Source organism: Homalodisca vitripennis, chromosome 2 (genome assembly GCF_021130785.1).
Source record: "Homalodisca vitripennis isolate AUS2020 chromosome 2, UT_GWSS_2.1, whole genome shotgun sequence".
In the NCBI taxonomy this organism is placed as follows: Eukaryota; Metazoa; Arthropoda; class Insecta; order Hemiptera; family Cicadellidae; genus Homalodisca; species Homalodisca vitripennis.
This window is the reverse complement of record NC_060208.1, coordinates 165,668,648-165,682,792: the sequence shown is the minus strand read 5'-3', so window position 1 is coordinate 165,682,792 and position 14,145 is coordinate 165,668,648. Positions and strand designations below refer to the sequence as shown.

Below are 14,145 nucleotides of genomic sequence, written 5' to 3'. Positions count from 1 at the left end.
GCCTTATTATTTAGTTGCTCGCTAAATGTTTGTACTCTGTAAATTTGTGTTTCCTTATAATTTATCACCATTTTATTTACGTATGCCTGTATAATTATTGTAGTGTCTTATGTTGAGCATATTAATATTTCTAACCAATAAAAACATTCATACTATCTTTCATACAAATATTATCTTCATACCAAGTTTAGTTGCAATAAATAAAAATTTACAGCAGTTACACTTACAAGCCTACAAACCAGACAAACTTCTCAGGTAGGTTCCTCTCATCTAAATAATGAAAAGTTTATTTAAACATATGTCCGGAAACGGTATGTTAGTAAAGTGCGGCCAGCAAATGATTTTGCCTGATTTTGGGAAAGAATGGAAATAAAGTGAAACTTATGTTTTTATGGCGTTATGTGTTAAATTGATCGGCTTTTATGTGAAATGAACTGAGAAATTAAATAAAATACGTCCCAGATGAATAAAAGACGTCCCAGAATTGTATGACCACCCATATCTGAGATATACAAAATTCGGTCTCGAAAAACGTGCTTTGTTTAGATTTTAAGAACATTAACTTCATTAAATGGGTAATAAACATGCAAACTTTTCAACCAAGACTTGCAGAGAATTTAATTCTGAAGAGAATTATGTAAAATAGACTAATAATAAACAAACACAAAGTCTAAAAATGTATGTCAACCAAGTTCATGTTTAACACCTGAGAAGTATGTTGGGTTACTCGTGGGACACCCTGTATGTACAGTATGCGTTAAAAGTATGGATACACTCTGTTTAGTTTTTTATGGGTAAAGATGGAGGGATGGAACTCATTTCCCAAAAATGGGATTTTGGGGGAGGCTCAAAATCTTTATATATTAAAGACACATTAAGTGACACCTAAAGGTCTTGATAAAAGAAGAGCTTTCAATCTCAACACAGTACAAAATGGCAGCTAGATGAAATTAATTAAAAATTAATTGAGACAAAACATGAATATCCACATTCAGAAAGTAAACATAGACAATCACTTTCCTTACAACCTGTTTTATAGTTATTACCTGCTGCAGGGCAGGCCTCTCTTATTTTATCAGTTTTTAGGAAGTCCAATATCATGTTCAGTTTCTGGTTGAAATTAACAAAGTTAAAGTGTGTTTTTGTGATACTTTACATTGAAATGGAGTGTTTAAGTGAACAAGAGCATATTATGATCCTGATGATACGAGGTTACGAAGATCAGGTGAGATCTTATGATGAAGTAAGGAAATTATTTTATGACACATCCAAACCAAAACCCTGTATGTAAATCAGGAGTTCAAAAAAAACAATTCAACATTATGTCTAGGAAACAGGCAACATAAAAGACTGCCCCAAACCTTGACAATAAAAATCGGCTACAAATGAAGCATTGTCACTTGACATTGTAGAAGATCGTCATGCCTCAACAAGAAATGTTTATAAAATATTACGTATATCTCAAACACAAGTTTGTTAAGTTTTACACGACCGTGGTTATAAAGCGTACAAAATTTGTTCAGTTCATGAGCTAAGTGACGACAATTTTGATCGTTGAGTAGAATTTTGTGAAATAATGATGCAGAACGTTGATAATAATATAACTAGATTAAAGAACATTGGTTTCTAAGATGAAGCAACTTTCATGTTAAACAGTAACGTTAACAGACAGATGCTCGTTATTGGGCTGATGTTAACCCTCATTGGATGAGAGAGTAACATACCCCACACATTGAAAAATTAAACGTCTCACTTGGCATTGTGAAGGATCAGTTTGTTGGGCTCTTTTGTTATTGGGGAAACCTTAATGCCAAGCTATACCAGGAAATGTTACAAAATCAGGTTTATCCAGCTATCCAAGTAGCAACCAACAACTGTAATGAAGTTTGGTTCTAGCAGGATGGAGCACCTCCACACTATGGCCTGCATGTCTGCAAGTATTTTAAAAACATTTTTCCAAATCGTGAAATTTATGTAATTTTTGTTGTGAATGTATAAAATATAATCTTAGCTGTATTATACAATATTTTCATATACTAACAAATAATTATGTTAGCCGTGACTGAAATAATGTGTTAGATGGTTCCAACTTGTAACTTCAGATGATCCACAAACAAAATAACATTCTAACAAAGTGTTATATTCTGCAACACAAGTGTTAACATTGGATGATTAGTAATTGCAGGGCAAGTTCCTCCAGAAAGAGTAGTAGTGCAGCATTTTAACATATTTGGAATACTGACTCTCAAATTAAATAATAGGTTTTCCAAGTAAACGTTATGTCAAATAATTAATTGTTTAACAGTGCATTGTAAACAAATAGATTTTAGGTATAGAGATTCATTCCAAGTATACATTAAAAGTTTTATTCAATATTTTACAAATCATCTGTAATACAAATAAAGTATATGGTAGTTAAATGCCGCGGCGCACAGGCTTGGGTGAGACGTAGACCTTGATAGGCTTGCAGAGATCAATGCAGCATGGGTCTTGGCTGTGGCTGACCTTGTGTGTGAGCCCAGCCTCCAACTCTGTCAAGTCCATGGCCAGACTTATATCCACGTAGAGCGCCTCGGTCCACACTTGGTGACAAATGAGCACAGTTGTCATCAGCCGGTAGTCAGGGGCTGTTGTTTCTGTCACACACAATTTCTCATTTAATGGGTCAACTTTATATAAAAAGTTAAATTATAAGTTGTGTTTATATCTTAATTCATTACAATTCGAAAACCAATTTTTGAAATATTGGCCACTTATTACCCGTATAAACATATTTTTTAAATCTGCTAAGTGTCAGAGTAGCAAGCTGCAAAGATCGACAAAAAAAAAGTAAATAATTTTGAGAAAATGGAAAAAGGGAAACAAAACACCATTACCAGTGTCATATGTGAAATCAAATAATCCTTTTCAGCATGGCTTACAGGCTGAGGTGAATTTTAATTTATAATCAACTTGCTAATTTCTTTGTTGTATGGGTTACCAAACATCAGATTTAGCGCTTCTGCCTGTATTATAAATAAATTCACCAGTCTTGAACAATCTGGACTAACCAAAAAGAAATAAATCAAGATTATGAATATCATGAAATTAGTAACATCCCTCATGCATAATTCTGAAAATTTCATCACCCCCATAAAAGGTGGGTTTTGCTAATATTTCATTAAGAAGACTATAATTTAACTGCCAAGCAGTTTACCCTCGCATGCTTGCAAATGCTCTTATGGATTTCAGTCTTTAAGTGGTGAACGGTTGATTTCACTACTGAGTCGAGAAAGGTGCCTTGCCAGCATGTGCGTGCTTCTTCAAATCTATCTAAATAATTAAAGTTTATAAAAATGTAAATATTTCAAAGCGGATTGTAGTTTAATATAAAGTTAAACATGCTCTTAAGTATGAAAAGTTCAACGATTAAGTTTGATGCATGCCAAAATGAGGCAATAAATTGGTTTTCTTCCAACAAACTGCACTGCAATGAAGAAAAAACTCAAAATATTTGTATTAGTTTAAATCGGACTCAGCATGCTACAAGATCAGTGAAAATGTTAGGCATCTTCATTGACTCTAGCTAACTTCGTATGACTATATTGAAAAATCTCTGCAAATGAATTTCTCGTGTCAGTTATTTGCTATGGATATGAAGAGAGATCATCTCTGTGAAATATTTAAAGATGATTTAATTTGGATTATTTTAATCACATATTACACATGGTTTGATTTTATGGGGCAGTTCCACTGCAATTTAAAAAACTCTGCATCCAAAAAAAAGTAATAAGAACACTCTGTAAAGCAGGCCCTTTGGATCACCGCCAATCTCTGTTTATACAACAAAAAATTCTGACATTCATTAACCTTTACATTTATTATATCTTAATATTTACTAAAATTAACTTATATCTGTTTTCCACCAGACAAGACATTCACTCCCATTTAATACAAAATAAATGTAAACTCAATATTCTTCAGCACAGATTAGTGTTTTGTAAAAAAAAAACTAGGTCCACACACAAAATAAAATGTGTATCATTTTTCAAAAGTTACAGGATTCTGTTCAGTTTGTTCCACTCAATAGTTTTTAAAATAAATTAAATACCTGTTTGCTGAACAATCCATTTCATACTATTCAAGAGTTACCTAGATTACATTTTACTTATATTTTTTATAAATTATTGAAAAAATGTGTATTGTGTTGTATTATTGTACTAAACACAAAACACAGTACAAACTTGACGATGCTTATTTCATATTGATGATCAATAGCAATAAATGATTTGATTTCTAAGTTCTAGCATCTATACACGAGACATTTCATCTTAGTTCGTATTTGAAATTTTACACGTCTTCTAATACTATTAAGGTAACAACAAATTTAGTTCTATCATAACATTTGGCTAAACATAATAATTTTGTTTCACAATCACGTTTACAACACCTTTATTAATCATAAAAATCAAGAAAAAATTAGATTTTAATACATTTTTAACAATTGGTCCAAATAGTCTCTATTTTTCCTTATTATAAAATACAGTAAGGATTTTAGCAGAAACGAAGAAGAGTTTGATAAGATCATAAATATACCTGTAGACTCTGGGTTGAGCAGGCGTAAGTCAGATTTACGTGGCACAATCAGCTGAGTCTGCTGGTCCGGATATTTGACCTTAAGCCTGAGAGTATTGGTGTTGCGGAGGCTGTACAGCTCAGCATCCAAGGGAATACCCATCACTAGTCCAGCGGTGAACTTGAGAGCAGAGTCAGCACTTGCAGATGGCATCGACATAACTGCCCTACACATCCGTACCTACACACAATCAATTTTGTACAGTTTACAGTTCATGAATTACAAGTAGGATTACAAGTTTAATAGAAACCACTAGACTTGGTGATTATAGCATCAGACATACAGCTAAGCTACTCACATCGGTATGGGGTCGTGGAGGGTTGGATGGTGCCGACGTCTGCAGAAGAGGAAACAGAACCCTCGCTACAGTGCCAGGTTTGGCTTCCTCCAGTGAGGCCATGTGCTTGAAGACTTGTAGAGTGAATGTGTCTGGTGCCAGTCCATGGTCACTCAGGAATCGCTGGGTCTGCTCTACCTACATTTGGTGATATTTACTAGATCAGCTGTTGTCACAAAATTCCACACTCAATCACAACAAACTTGGAAATGCTTAAGGTAAATCTTTAATGTTCATGACATTGGTTAGCATTCATAATATTGTTTATGCCAATGTGAATGAATAATAATAATGTGATTCATTCTTAACATTTTGAGTGCTGGTCACAAATTACATGCCTCTTTATAGAATGCTAGATGTTTTAGTGATTGTCCAAATATTATAATATTAAAACTATTAGACTTATTAAAAAAAAATCACTTATATACCTGTATTTTCTTTTATCTTTTCAAATAAAAATTAAATGAGATCTGTCAAAAATTAAATAATTAAAAAATATTATTTAGCACATAAATGGTAGAAAAAAAATTTACATGTTTCATTACAGTCCAACTATAACATATTTATATTCATTGTACAAGGTCTAATTTGAACATAACAACTATCAATCGATTATTATGAACAAAATTAATCCACTAACACATTTTAGTATGGTGCACAAGGTACACTTAAAAGTGTTTTTGCATAGTAGGATTTTGCAAAACAAGCCAACCACTCCTGCTTTATCAATAAGCTTATTAAATACATCATGTGCAATACATCTAACAGTGAATATTGTAATAAAATTCTAATGGACATGTCAGAGTAAGCGAAACCTGTAAAAATATGCATTTACGCAATATAATTTTGTTGAAAAAATTAATCACGAAAAACTAAAAAAATTTAATCACGGGATCCTCTTTCTTCCAGAGTTTAACAGTTTCATAAAACTGAGGTATCTGTTCTTAAAGTGTTAAAGGAATAAGCAAAGAAATCATGCTATGTAAAAATCTATTTGAATAAATAATACGTAGAATAAATTTACAGAATTAACACTAACTGTATAATATTTTTCTTTTAAAATATTTATCAATCCAGAATGTCTTAATAATTTTAACACAAAACCGTATTGTTAATAATAAAATTACAAATACTGTAGTATGGCTCAGTTGTAGTCATTTTTGGTATTGTAACCCACTGAAATTTTCTACACCTAGTCTGGTAAAGAGCTATTTTTATTCACAATAAAAAGATTCACATTTATCTACCTAACATCACATTTTCAGTCCAACAAACATCATCATTATTCTAAAATCTATAAAAAACCTATGACTAAAAACCATCATATATACTGTAATTTATTTTTTATAGACTAATTTTTTATATGCTTGCTGAAGAACCAGTAACTAATTAAATTAAAGTAATTTCTTGGACTGAGCTTATTATTGTAATAATTCATAGCAAGCCTATTTTTAGAATACCACTCTACACTTCATCAAAACTTCTGTTGGCTTAAAAACATTTCACACTTGTTTACTGAACCATTACTTTTCTCCAGTGTAACTTCTAAAAACCGAGCTCATAACTTTGTTGGTTGTGATTATAGACTGTTGAATCTGCTCCAAGTATAACACTTAAGTGTTAATTTTCCGCTTGTATTTAAATTTATATAGTTACTATCCATTTTAATTACGTTACTAAACAGTCAATTTACAATGAGGGGCTATCTAAAAGTTGGAGTATTGTCCCATATATATATATATATATATATATATATATCATGTTTGTGTCAGCAAATGCAATAGTTCGCTAACCAATGTTTGTTACACTCTAGTATGAGACATATCATTGTAAGCCTTGCTGTATGGCTTTATTATTTATTAAACTTATAAAGAGATATTATTAGTTAACACATTGAATACGGAGCCCGAGTATAGGTCGGGCTAGCACGCACGCCGTTGTATACGGAGGAGCCCGACCTATAATTGGGCTCCGGTACTTAATTCAATATGTTTAGGTTTTCGGTAAAAAATCGGGTTTAGTTGTTTCAGACTATTTTCTATGTTATACTGTTTATATTTATACGTCTTTTTACAAGTAACAGTTGTGCAGCTGTAAAAATAGTATTTTCAACTATTGCACAACTGCTTAGTTACGTAACCGACTGACGACGCATTGATGCAAGCATTGTTATTTATAAACAAAGTTCCATTGTTACTGAATAAAGTGATAAATGTTGGTTTAGTGGTGGTTTAGTTTATTTTGATTGGTTTCTTAGTGATACAAGTTTTATTTTTCTTGATCATTGTGTAAAATGAGTTGTAAAAGGATTTAGACAAAATAATGGTGCGCATGATACGTGATATGATGTCAGATTCTGAGCATGACTTGGAGGAGGATGGTCGTATTTTTGGTATTTTTAATGAAAATAAAAGATCATCTGCGATTCACTTTGAAAGAATCTTGGGTCTAATTTATGATTCTGGATCGTAGGGTGAGTTTCTCAACGACAATGATTCTGATACACATTTTGAGGTTATGCCTAATGATCAAGACGTGAATGATGCAGAGTATGATTATGATAGGCCTTCCATTAGTACTAATATGAATACTTTCTTTCTTTTATGTTAATTTTTTAATTAAAAACACATTTATACAACATTATGTGGTTTAAAAAAACGTTTATACAACATTAGGTGGTTGAAAAAAAAATTGTATACAAAGTTACAATTTTTCAAATTTTATTTTGTTCCATAATTTTGTTTATTTATAATTTTGTCCAAATAATTATTTTGTCATAAAAAGACACATTTTCTAAAACTGCGGGTTCTCCTCTTTAATTTGTTATATAATATGTTAGGTTAAAACAATGTCTTCATAATTAAAAAAAAATTTTTAAAATCACAAAAAACGGCCAGTATACTGAGTAAATTTGATGTTGTAGGCTTAGGGTTCAATGTGTTAATACTTTTATAGTCGTGCAAAGTTTAAACAATATATTTCAGGCCTAAGTGTCTTAACAATAGTTTATTTGCTACAACTCAGGCTTTCAATGGTATGCTTTGTACTATAGTACTACTGTGTGTCTCTAGCACTGACCTGTGCTAGAAAGTGCTGACACAGCGCCAGTGCCGAATGGTTGCTGGCCCGCACCACATGAACCAGTTGCAGGGCCAAAGTCTTCAGCTTGAACTGCTTAACTGTTGCCTTGTCTGCTGACCGCAATCCCGTGAAGAGATGTTGAAGTCTACAACACGTCAAATGTCACTGTATATATAACTTATGTATCATATCAACAATATTTATATTAAGCATTTAATAACTATAAGTGTTTGCTGTACAAAAATAATTTGACACCATTATTAAAGAAAAGAATGAAATTCATATTTTTACATCCTGTAGGTTTTTTTGCAATATCTATACGAGGTATGGCTATTAAATAACGGGACTGACGCTGCAGTGGAACGAGTGCGCATGCGCCAACCAACAATGACCAACAGCTGTGTAGTTTGAGACTTCCTCTTCAGAATGCAGTTAGTCTTGTTTCTGTAAACAACATCGTTGTGTCATAACCTTCATTTATGTAAGTGTTGTTATTTTGTTTTGCCGGAAAAATGGTTAGCGTAATAATAGAGCAACGAATTGTTATTAAATTTCACGTTAAACTTGGAAAAACTGCTACCGAAACCTATAATTTACTAAAAGAGGTGTATGTCAGTGAATGTTTATCGCGGACTCGTGTTTTTGAATGGTTTAAGCGTTTTCAAGATGGTCGACAAGACGTGGAAGATGATTCGCGGCCAGGTTGTCCTTCAACATCAAAAACGGAAGACAATGTCGAAAAAGTTGCTAATTTGATTCGGTCTGACCGACGATTAAGCATTCGTGCAGTTGCTGAATCTGTAGGCATTAATAAAGAATGTGTACGGCAAATTTTACATGACAATTTGAACATGCGAAAAAGTGTGTGCAAAAATGGTACCAAAAATTCTTACGATTGATCAACAAGCAGCTCGTAAAAATGTTTGTACTGACACTTTGAATGCCATTGAAAATTACCCAAATTTATTGGAAAGAATAATAACATGTGATGAATCATGGTTTTTTACTTATGATCCGGAAACGAAGCGCCAATCCATGCATTGGAAGACCTCAACTTCACCGAGAGCCAAAAAAAGCAAGAATGAGCAAGTCAAAATTTAAAGCAATGATGATTGTTTTTTTCGACATTCGTGGGATTGTGTACCTTCACTGGGTTCCTGAAGGTCAAACAATTAATCAACATTACTATCTTGAGGTACTTAATAAACTACGTGAAAGAGTAAGAAAAAAAACGACCCAAAATGTGGAAGGACAAATCATGGATTTTGCACCAAGACAATGCGCCAGCTCATTCCGCGTTATCTGTCAAGCGGTTCCTGACCAAGTACAGCATCCCAGTGTTAGAACATCCACCTTACTCGCCAGACCTAGCACCATGCGACTTTTATCTTTTCCCTAAGGTGAAATCTGCATTGAAAGGTACGAGATTTGAATCCGTAGAAGCTGTTCAAGAAAAAGCGGCAAGACTCCTGAAAGAGTTGACAGAAGATGACTTTCAGCATTGTTTCCAACAATGGAAAATTCGCATGGAGCGTTGCAGGGATAGAGAAGGGGTGTGTATATTGAAGGTGATAATAAGTAATTATGTTTAAAATGAAAATAAATTTTTTTACAATATCAGTCCCGTTATTTAATAGCCATACCTCGTATATCAGATAATGTACACTCATGCAACAAACATATCTCTGATACTTGATATTTACTGGAAGCAAAATCCAGAAAGAACAACAAAAAATCTTCAGACCCCCATACCTCAATCTTAAAAAATATAAATTTTAGTACAAAATTTAGCTGTGAGAGCTTAGGATTTTATCTGTAAAGCTGTAGCTAAAACTGGATACAAATTATGATTAAATTTAATTCATAGAAAGGTGCCACTCAAAAAGTTAGTATAATCAACACATTTCATGTTCTTACTTTCTTGAATTTGTTGGTTTCATACAAACGTTGAACATTTTAGCTTAACCTGCAATTTCATCTTCAGAGCAAACTAAATGATATAAGGTTTGTTGTATTATGTTAAGTTCACTGGAATGTCTAATAAAAAGTGAGAGGGATGGAGTGTGGATCTCATGTATGGTTCAAAATTGTATAACACACTTTTTTTGTTGAAAGCTTGTTTTTGACTATGGAAGAAATGTAAATATAACTTATATATATATATATATATTTATATTACCATCGTTCAGTGTACGCTAGATGAATGTTACTGATTTCTTGGATCATAAATGTCAAAATCCTGTTATTTGCATGACATATTTTATTACTTGTATGTAAAGTACAAATACTTTATCAGTTATAAATTAACTTTGCAAAAATGTAAAGGCTTGAAATTTTGACCACAGCTAGGAACTGGATAACAGTGTGATAATATGCAAATATATCCATATCTCGCTTACTACATTTTTGAAGAGCCACCAGATGAGTATACATCAGCCAATTTCTATTAATGCTTGTATAAACATTGGAAATATATTAAAAAATGTATCTTAGAAATTTAACTTTGATATATGCAATGGAAACAAAATGGTTGGGCAACTGACAGTAATGCATAGTTTAAGTGGCAGTGAGTTTAACCCTTTGCGATCGGTCGTCGACTATAGGTCGACCGCGGCAGTTTCGCTGAACGCTCGCATGTCGACAATAGGTCGGACCGGATAATGGCACTGGTTGTTTGGCCATTTCTAACCTATTGCTGTTCGGTATTTGAGTTATTCAGTACTTTGGACTTCTATTTTGATTACGTGAATGCTACGTCGATCTTTATTCATGATATAGGAGGCATTGGAAGTGATAGTAGAAGACCAATACAACTGACGTCTGCACTTGCGCCGTGTTTACAAATATGGCTGGTCCAAGTACAAGTTTTACTGACGATGACGAAATATTAGATCAATTAGATGATTGTGATAGTATTTTCAGTGAAATTAGTATCCAAAATGAAAAACAGATTATTGAAGAAGGACCGTGATAGTGATTGTGAGTTGAATCATAGTGAAAATTCTTCTGAAAACATTGTGGTAAATGACGGTAACCTAGACGACGAAAGTGATGTGTTTGGATTGGAAACTTTAGGTAATGATGGGGAAGAATTTGATCAATTCGTGGATAATGTGATAGAAGTAGGACAAGGAGATGCAAATAATAGAGGTAGGCCTAGGCTAAAAAACTAGTAGACTAAGAGGAAGAGCTAGACATGTTACCCAAAGTAGGCCTAGGGCTGGACCAAGGCAAAATTATAGTATATATAATGTATTATATATAATACTATATAATATAATAATATAATGAATAACATGTATCTGATGAGATCCTAGTGCCTTTTCACCTGTATTCATGTAATTTTGGTTTATTACATACGTATAAAAAAAATAAAAATTATGTTTTTATATTTTTATACTTCTTTTTTAAATTTTTTAAATGTTACTTAAACCCCTTTGCATCCCAACGTACCGGTATTACGGCCGTCGGCTACTCAACTGAAAATCGCGAACGGCCGTAATATAGGTACGTTACGTTTTTCGCCTGTAATTTTCTTATAGTTCATCTGATTGCCGCGAAATTTTGACTAATCGATAGTCGATTAGTTGCTTTGCAACCACAAAGTAGTTAATTCCTTTATGGACTGTTTGTTTGGTCGTATTTGAGCTTCGCAGCTGTTGAATTGTTTGGTCGAGATTGAGGTTACGTTCGTGTTGCTATGCGTTGTTTACGTTTGTTAATTCTCTCATTACTTTTGTTGTTAGGGGCATTTTTACTATGCCCCTTTTATTAGATTCATTGGTACTTTGGGATTATACCGACCACACCCCAGACATGAATCGTTATTTGACATTTAGCTTAACTGATTAATAGATTAGCGTAGAACAATATTTCGTCGATATAAAACAGGGAATTGTCTTATCGCAAACCCTCCCCATCCTCAGACAGAGGTCCAAAGTCGAGCGGTGTGCGTGTAGTACATAATGTGATTGCAGAGTCTCGCCGCCCGTTCGCTTTGTTGTACTTTCGTATTTTACCCCTACATTTCTCCAAACACAAAAGTTCAACAAAAAACAAACATTACCAAACAAAAACTAAACTCTTTATTGAAAAAAAAAACACACAAGACTTATTATTATTCTTGATCAAACTCCGCACCCAAAAATGCGAGTGCCTCCGGCCGAAGGTGCTTCCGAAGCTCGCGCTGATGTCAACGAAAGAAAAACATTCCTTGAGATAGTATCTATCAGTAAATATAATTCTAGAGGGGCTGATCAGAAATATAAATTGAATTGTAATGGAAAGGCAATTATGTACCGTGCAAAAAAACTTAAATAATCATGTGATTGCCGCGCGGCCTGCCGTAATTGGGATTCTCGAGAAAGATAAGATAAACAGCGACCACAATACCGATCACAATACCTGGAAATGTTTGTTGATTGATGGAATGTTAGTTCTGTTACTCAAATACATCGTTTTATAACGTTCTAAGTTCATTGAAAAAAGTTTAAGCGAATCTGACCTCATTAACAACTGATAATCTTTGTAAGTTTGTAATTTTGTAATTAAAAGAGTTGTTTTTTCGTTCTACAATGTTTGTTTATAATATATCTATAAATTTATATTTTTTGTGTTCTTCATACTGGTGTGGTTGGTATAATCCCAAAGTACCGATTTGTATAGTGTCAAATATTGATTTGTGAATATAGTGTAAAACATTACATACAACATCCATGCAAATTACAAAAAACTGTGCCCGTGTCACATTTAGTGAAAAAAATCATAACTGGACTTCTATATAAGGTAGGCTTTTGAAATTTTGTAATTAGGTTAAGGGTTAGATATAGTTTACTAGGATATAACAGGAAATCAGCATACATTTTTTTAACCACTTATTTGTGCTAAAAAAAATGTTTTTTGGAAATTAAAAAATTTTTTTTTCTTAATTTTTTACTGTTTTATAAGTTTAAAGTACATTTATGCAACTAAAATTTACCAACAGAACAAGGGCATTTCATAAGCAAAAATAATGGTAAAAATATCATCAATATCTTTTAAAAAATAAAAAAGTTATGATACATTTAGTGAAAGCTTGCAAAACTGCTGAAAATGCCCTTGGCGTTTCTGGGTAGTACTTTTGGAAAATGGGCTGGCATGCAAAGGGTTAAAGTTAAAAAAAAATAATATAAAATAATGTAAATATTCTTTTTAGGTTACTTACATTGATATATAAAGAGAAAAAAATAAAAAAAGTTGCAGAAAAAGGGATTTAAAAATTACATTTGTGTATCGTCAAAGAACTATAAACTAACAGAAATTAAATACGACCTGAGGACAGTCGAAGCAATTTTTATGGAGACCTCAAAGGGTTAAAGACAGGCTATCTAGATCACCAGAGTTATCTAAAAAAAAGTGTATTCCTTCAACATAGAAACGAGGATCTAAAAAGATTAATCAAAGAACAAATCCTCAATATCTCTTTGGAATTTATCTACAACGCCTGTACATATTTTGTTCATGATACTACGGATTTCAATTTGAATAAGTTCTTTTTCTAGTATAAGAAGTACGTTCTATTAAAAAAAGTTTTGTAAGCCATTACTGTTACATTTTCGCAATTAAATTTTAAAAAAAAAAACAGTAATTATTAAAATCCCAAAGAGAATAAAACATTATTTTGTTGCTAGTACTTGCTGCCATTATAACTATGCACTGCTGAGAGCAAAAATCATTTTGTTTCCATTGCATATATCAAAGTTTAAATTTTAAGGTATATTTTTGAATGTTTCCAACATGTTTGCTAACATTCATACAAATTGGTTGACGTATAGGGAGACATCTTTAAATGCTTAAAGATTAACCATTACAGATCATTGATAAAATGTATGCTCTAATTACAAACACTACAACTAGCAGAAGGTTTTCCTCATGACTTTTTTTGCTAAAACTATTGTGGTCCGATAAATTGAAAAAACTAAAGATTGGTCATCTCTGAACAATAAAACTGTTTATTGTAAGTAAAAAATAATGCAGACAATTAGGTGATGTGTGTGCTGGAACTAGAACTCGCAGCAAATAGAAGAGAAGTTCTTTGTTAGAACGTAAATTTATTTTCTTGCCTTTATAATTA

General features: G+C 32.6%; 1 protein-coding gene across 1 annotated transcript in view; it reads right to left on the bottom strand.

The window, feature by feature from the left end:
* Window positions 1–2,350: 2,350 nt before the first annotated feature.
* Window positions 2,351–14,145, bottom strand: part of LOC124354994 (integrator complex subunit 4) — a 38,749-nt gene continuing 26,954 nt past the window's right edge. Inside the window, exons 16-19 of the mRNA XM_046805847.1 lie at window positions 8,031–8,178; window positions 4,914–5,090; window positions 4,576–4,795; window positions 2,351–2,636 (exon numbers count right to left, since the gene is read on the bottom strand). Coding sequence (XP_046661803.1) covers window positions 2,416–2,636; window positions 4,576–4,795; window positions 4,914–5,090; window positions 8,031–8,178 — 766 coding nt within the window. The 3' untranslated portion in view covers window positions 2,351–2,415. The remainder of the gene's footprint in view (window positions 2,637–4,575; window positions 4,796–4,913; window positions 5,091–8,030; window positions 8,179–14,145) is intronic.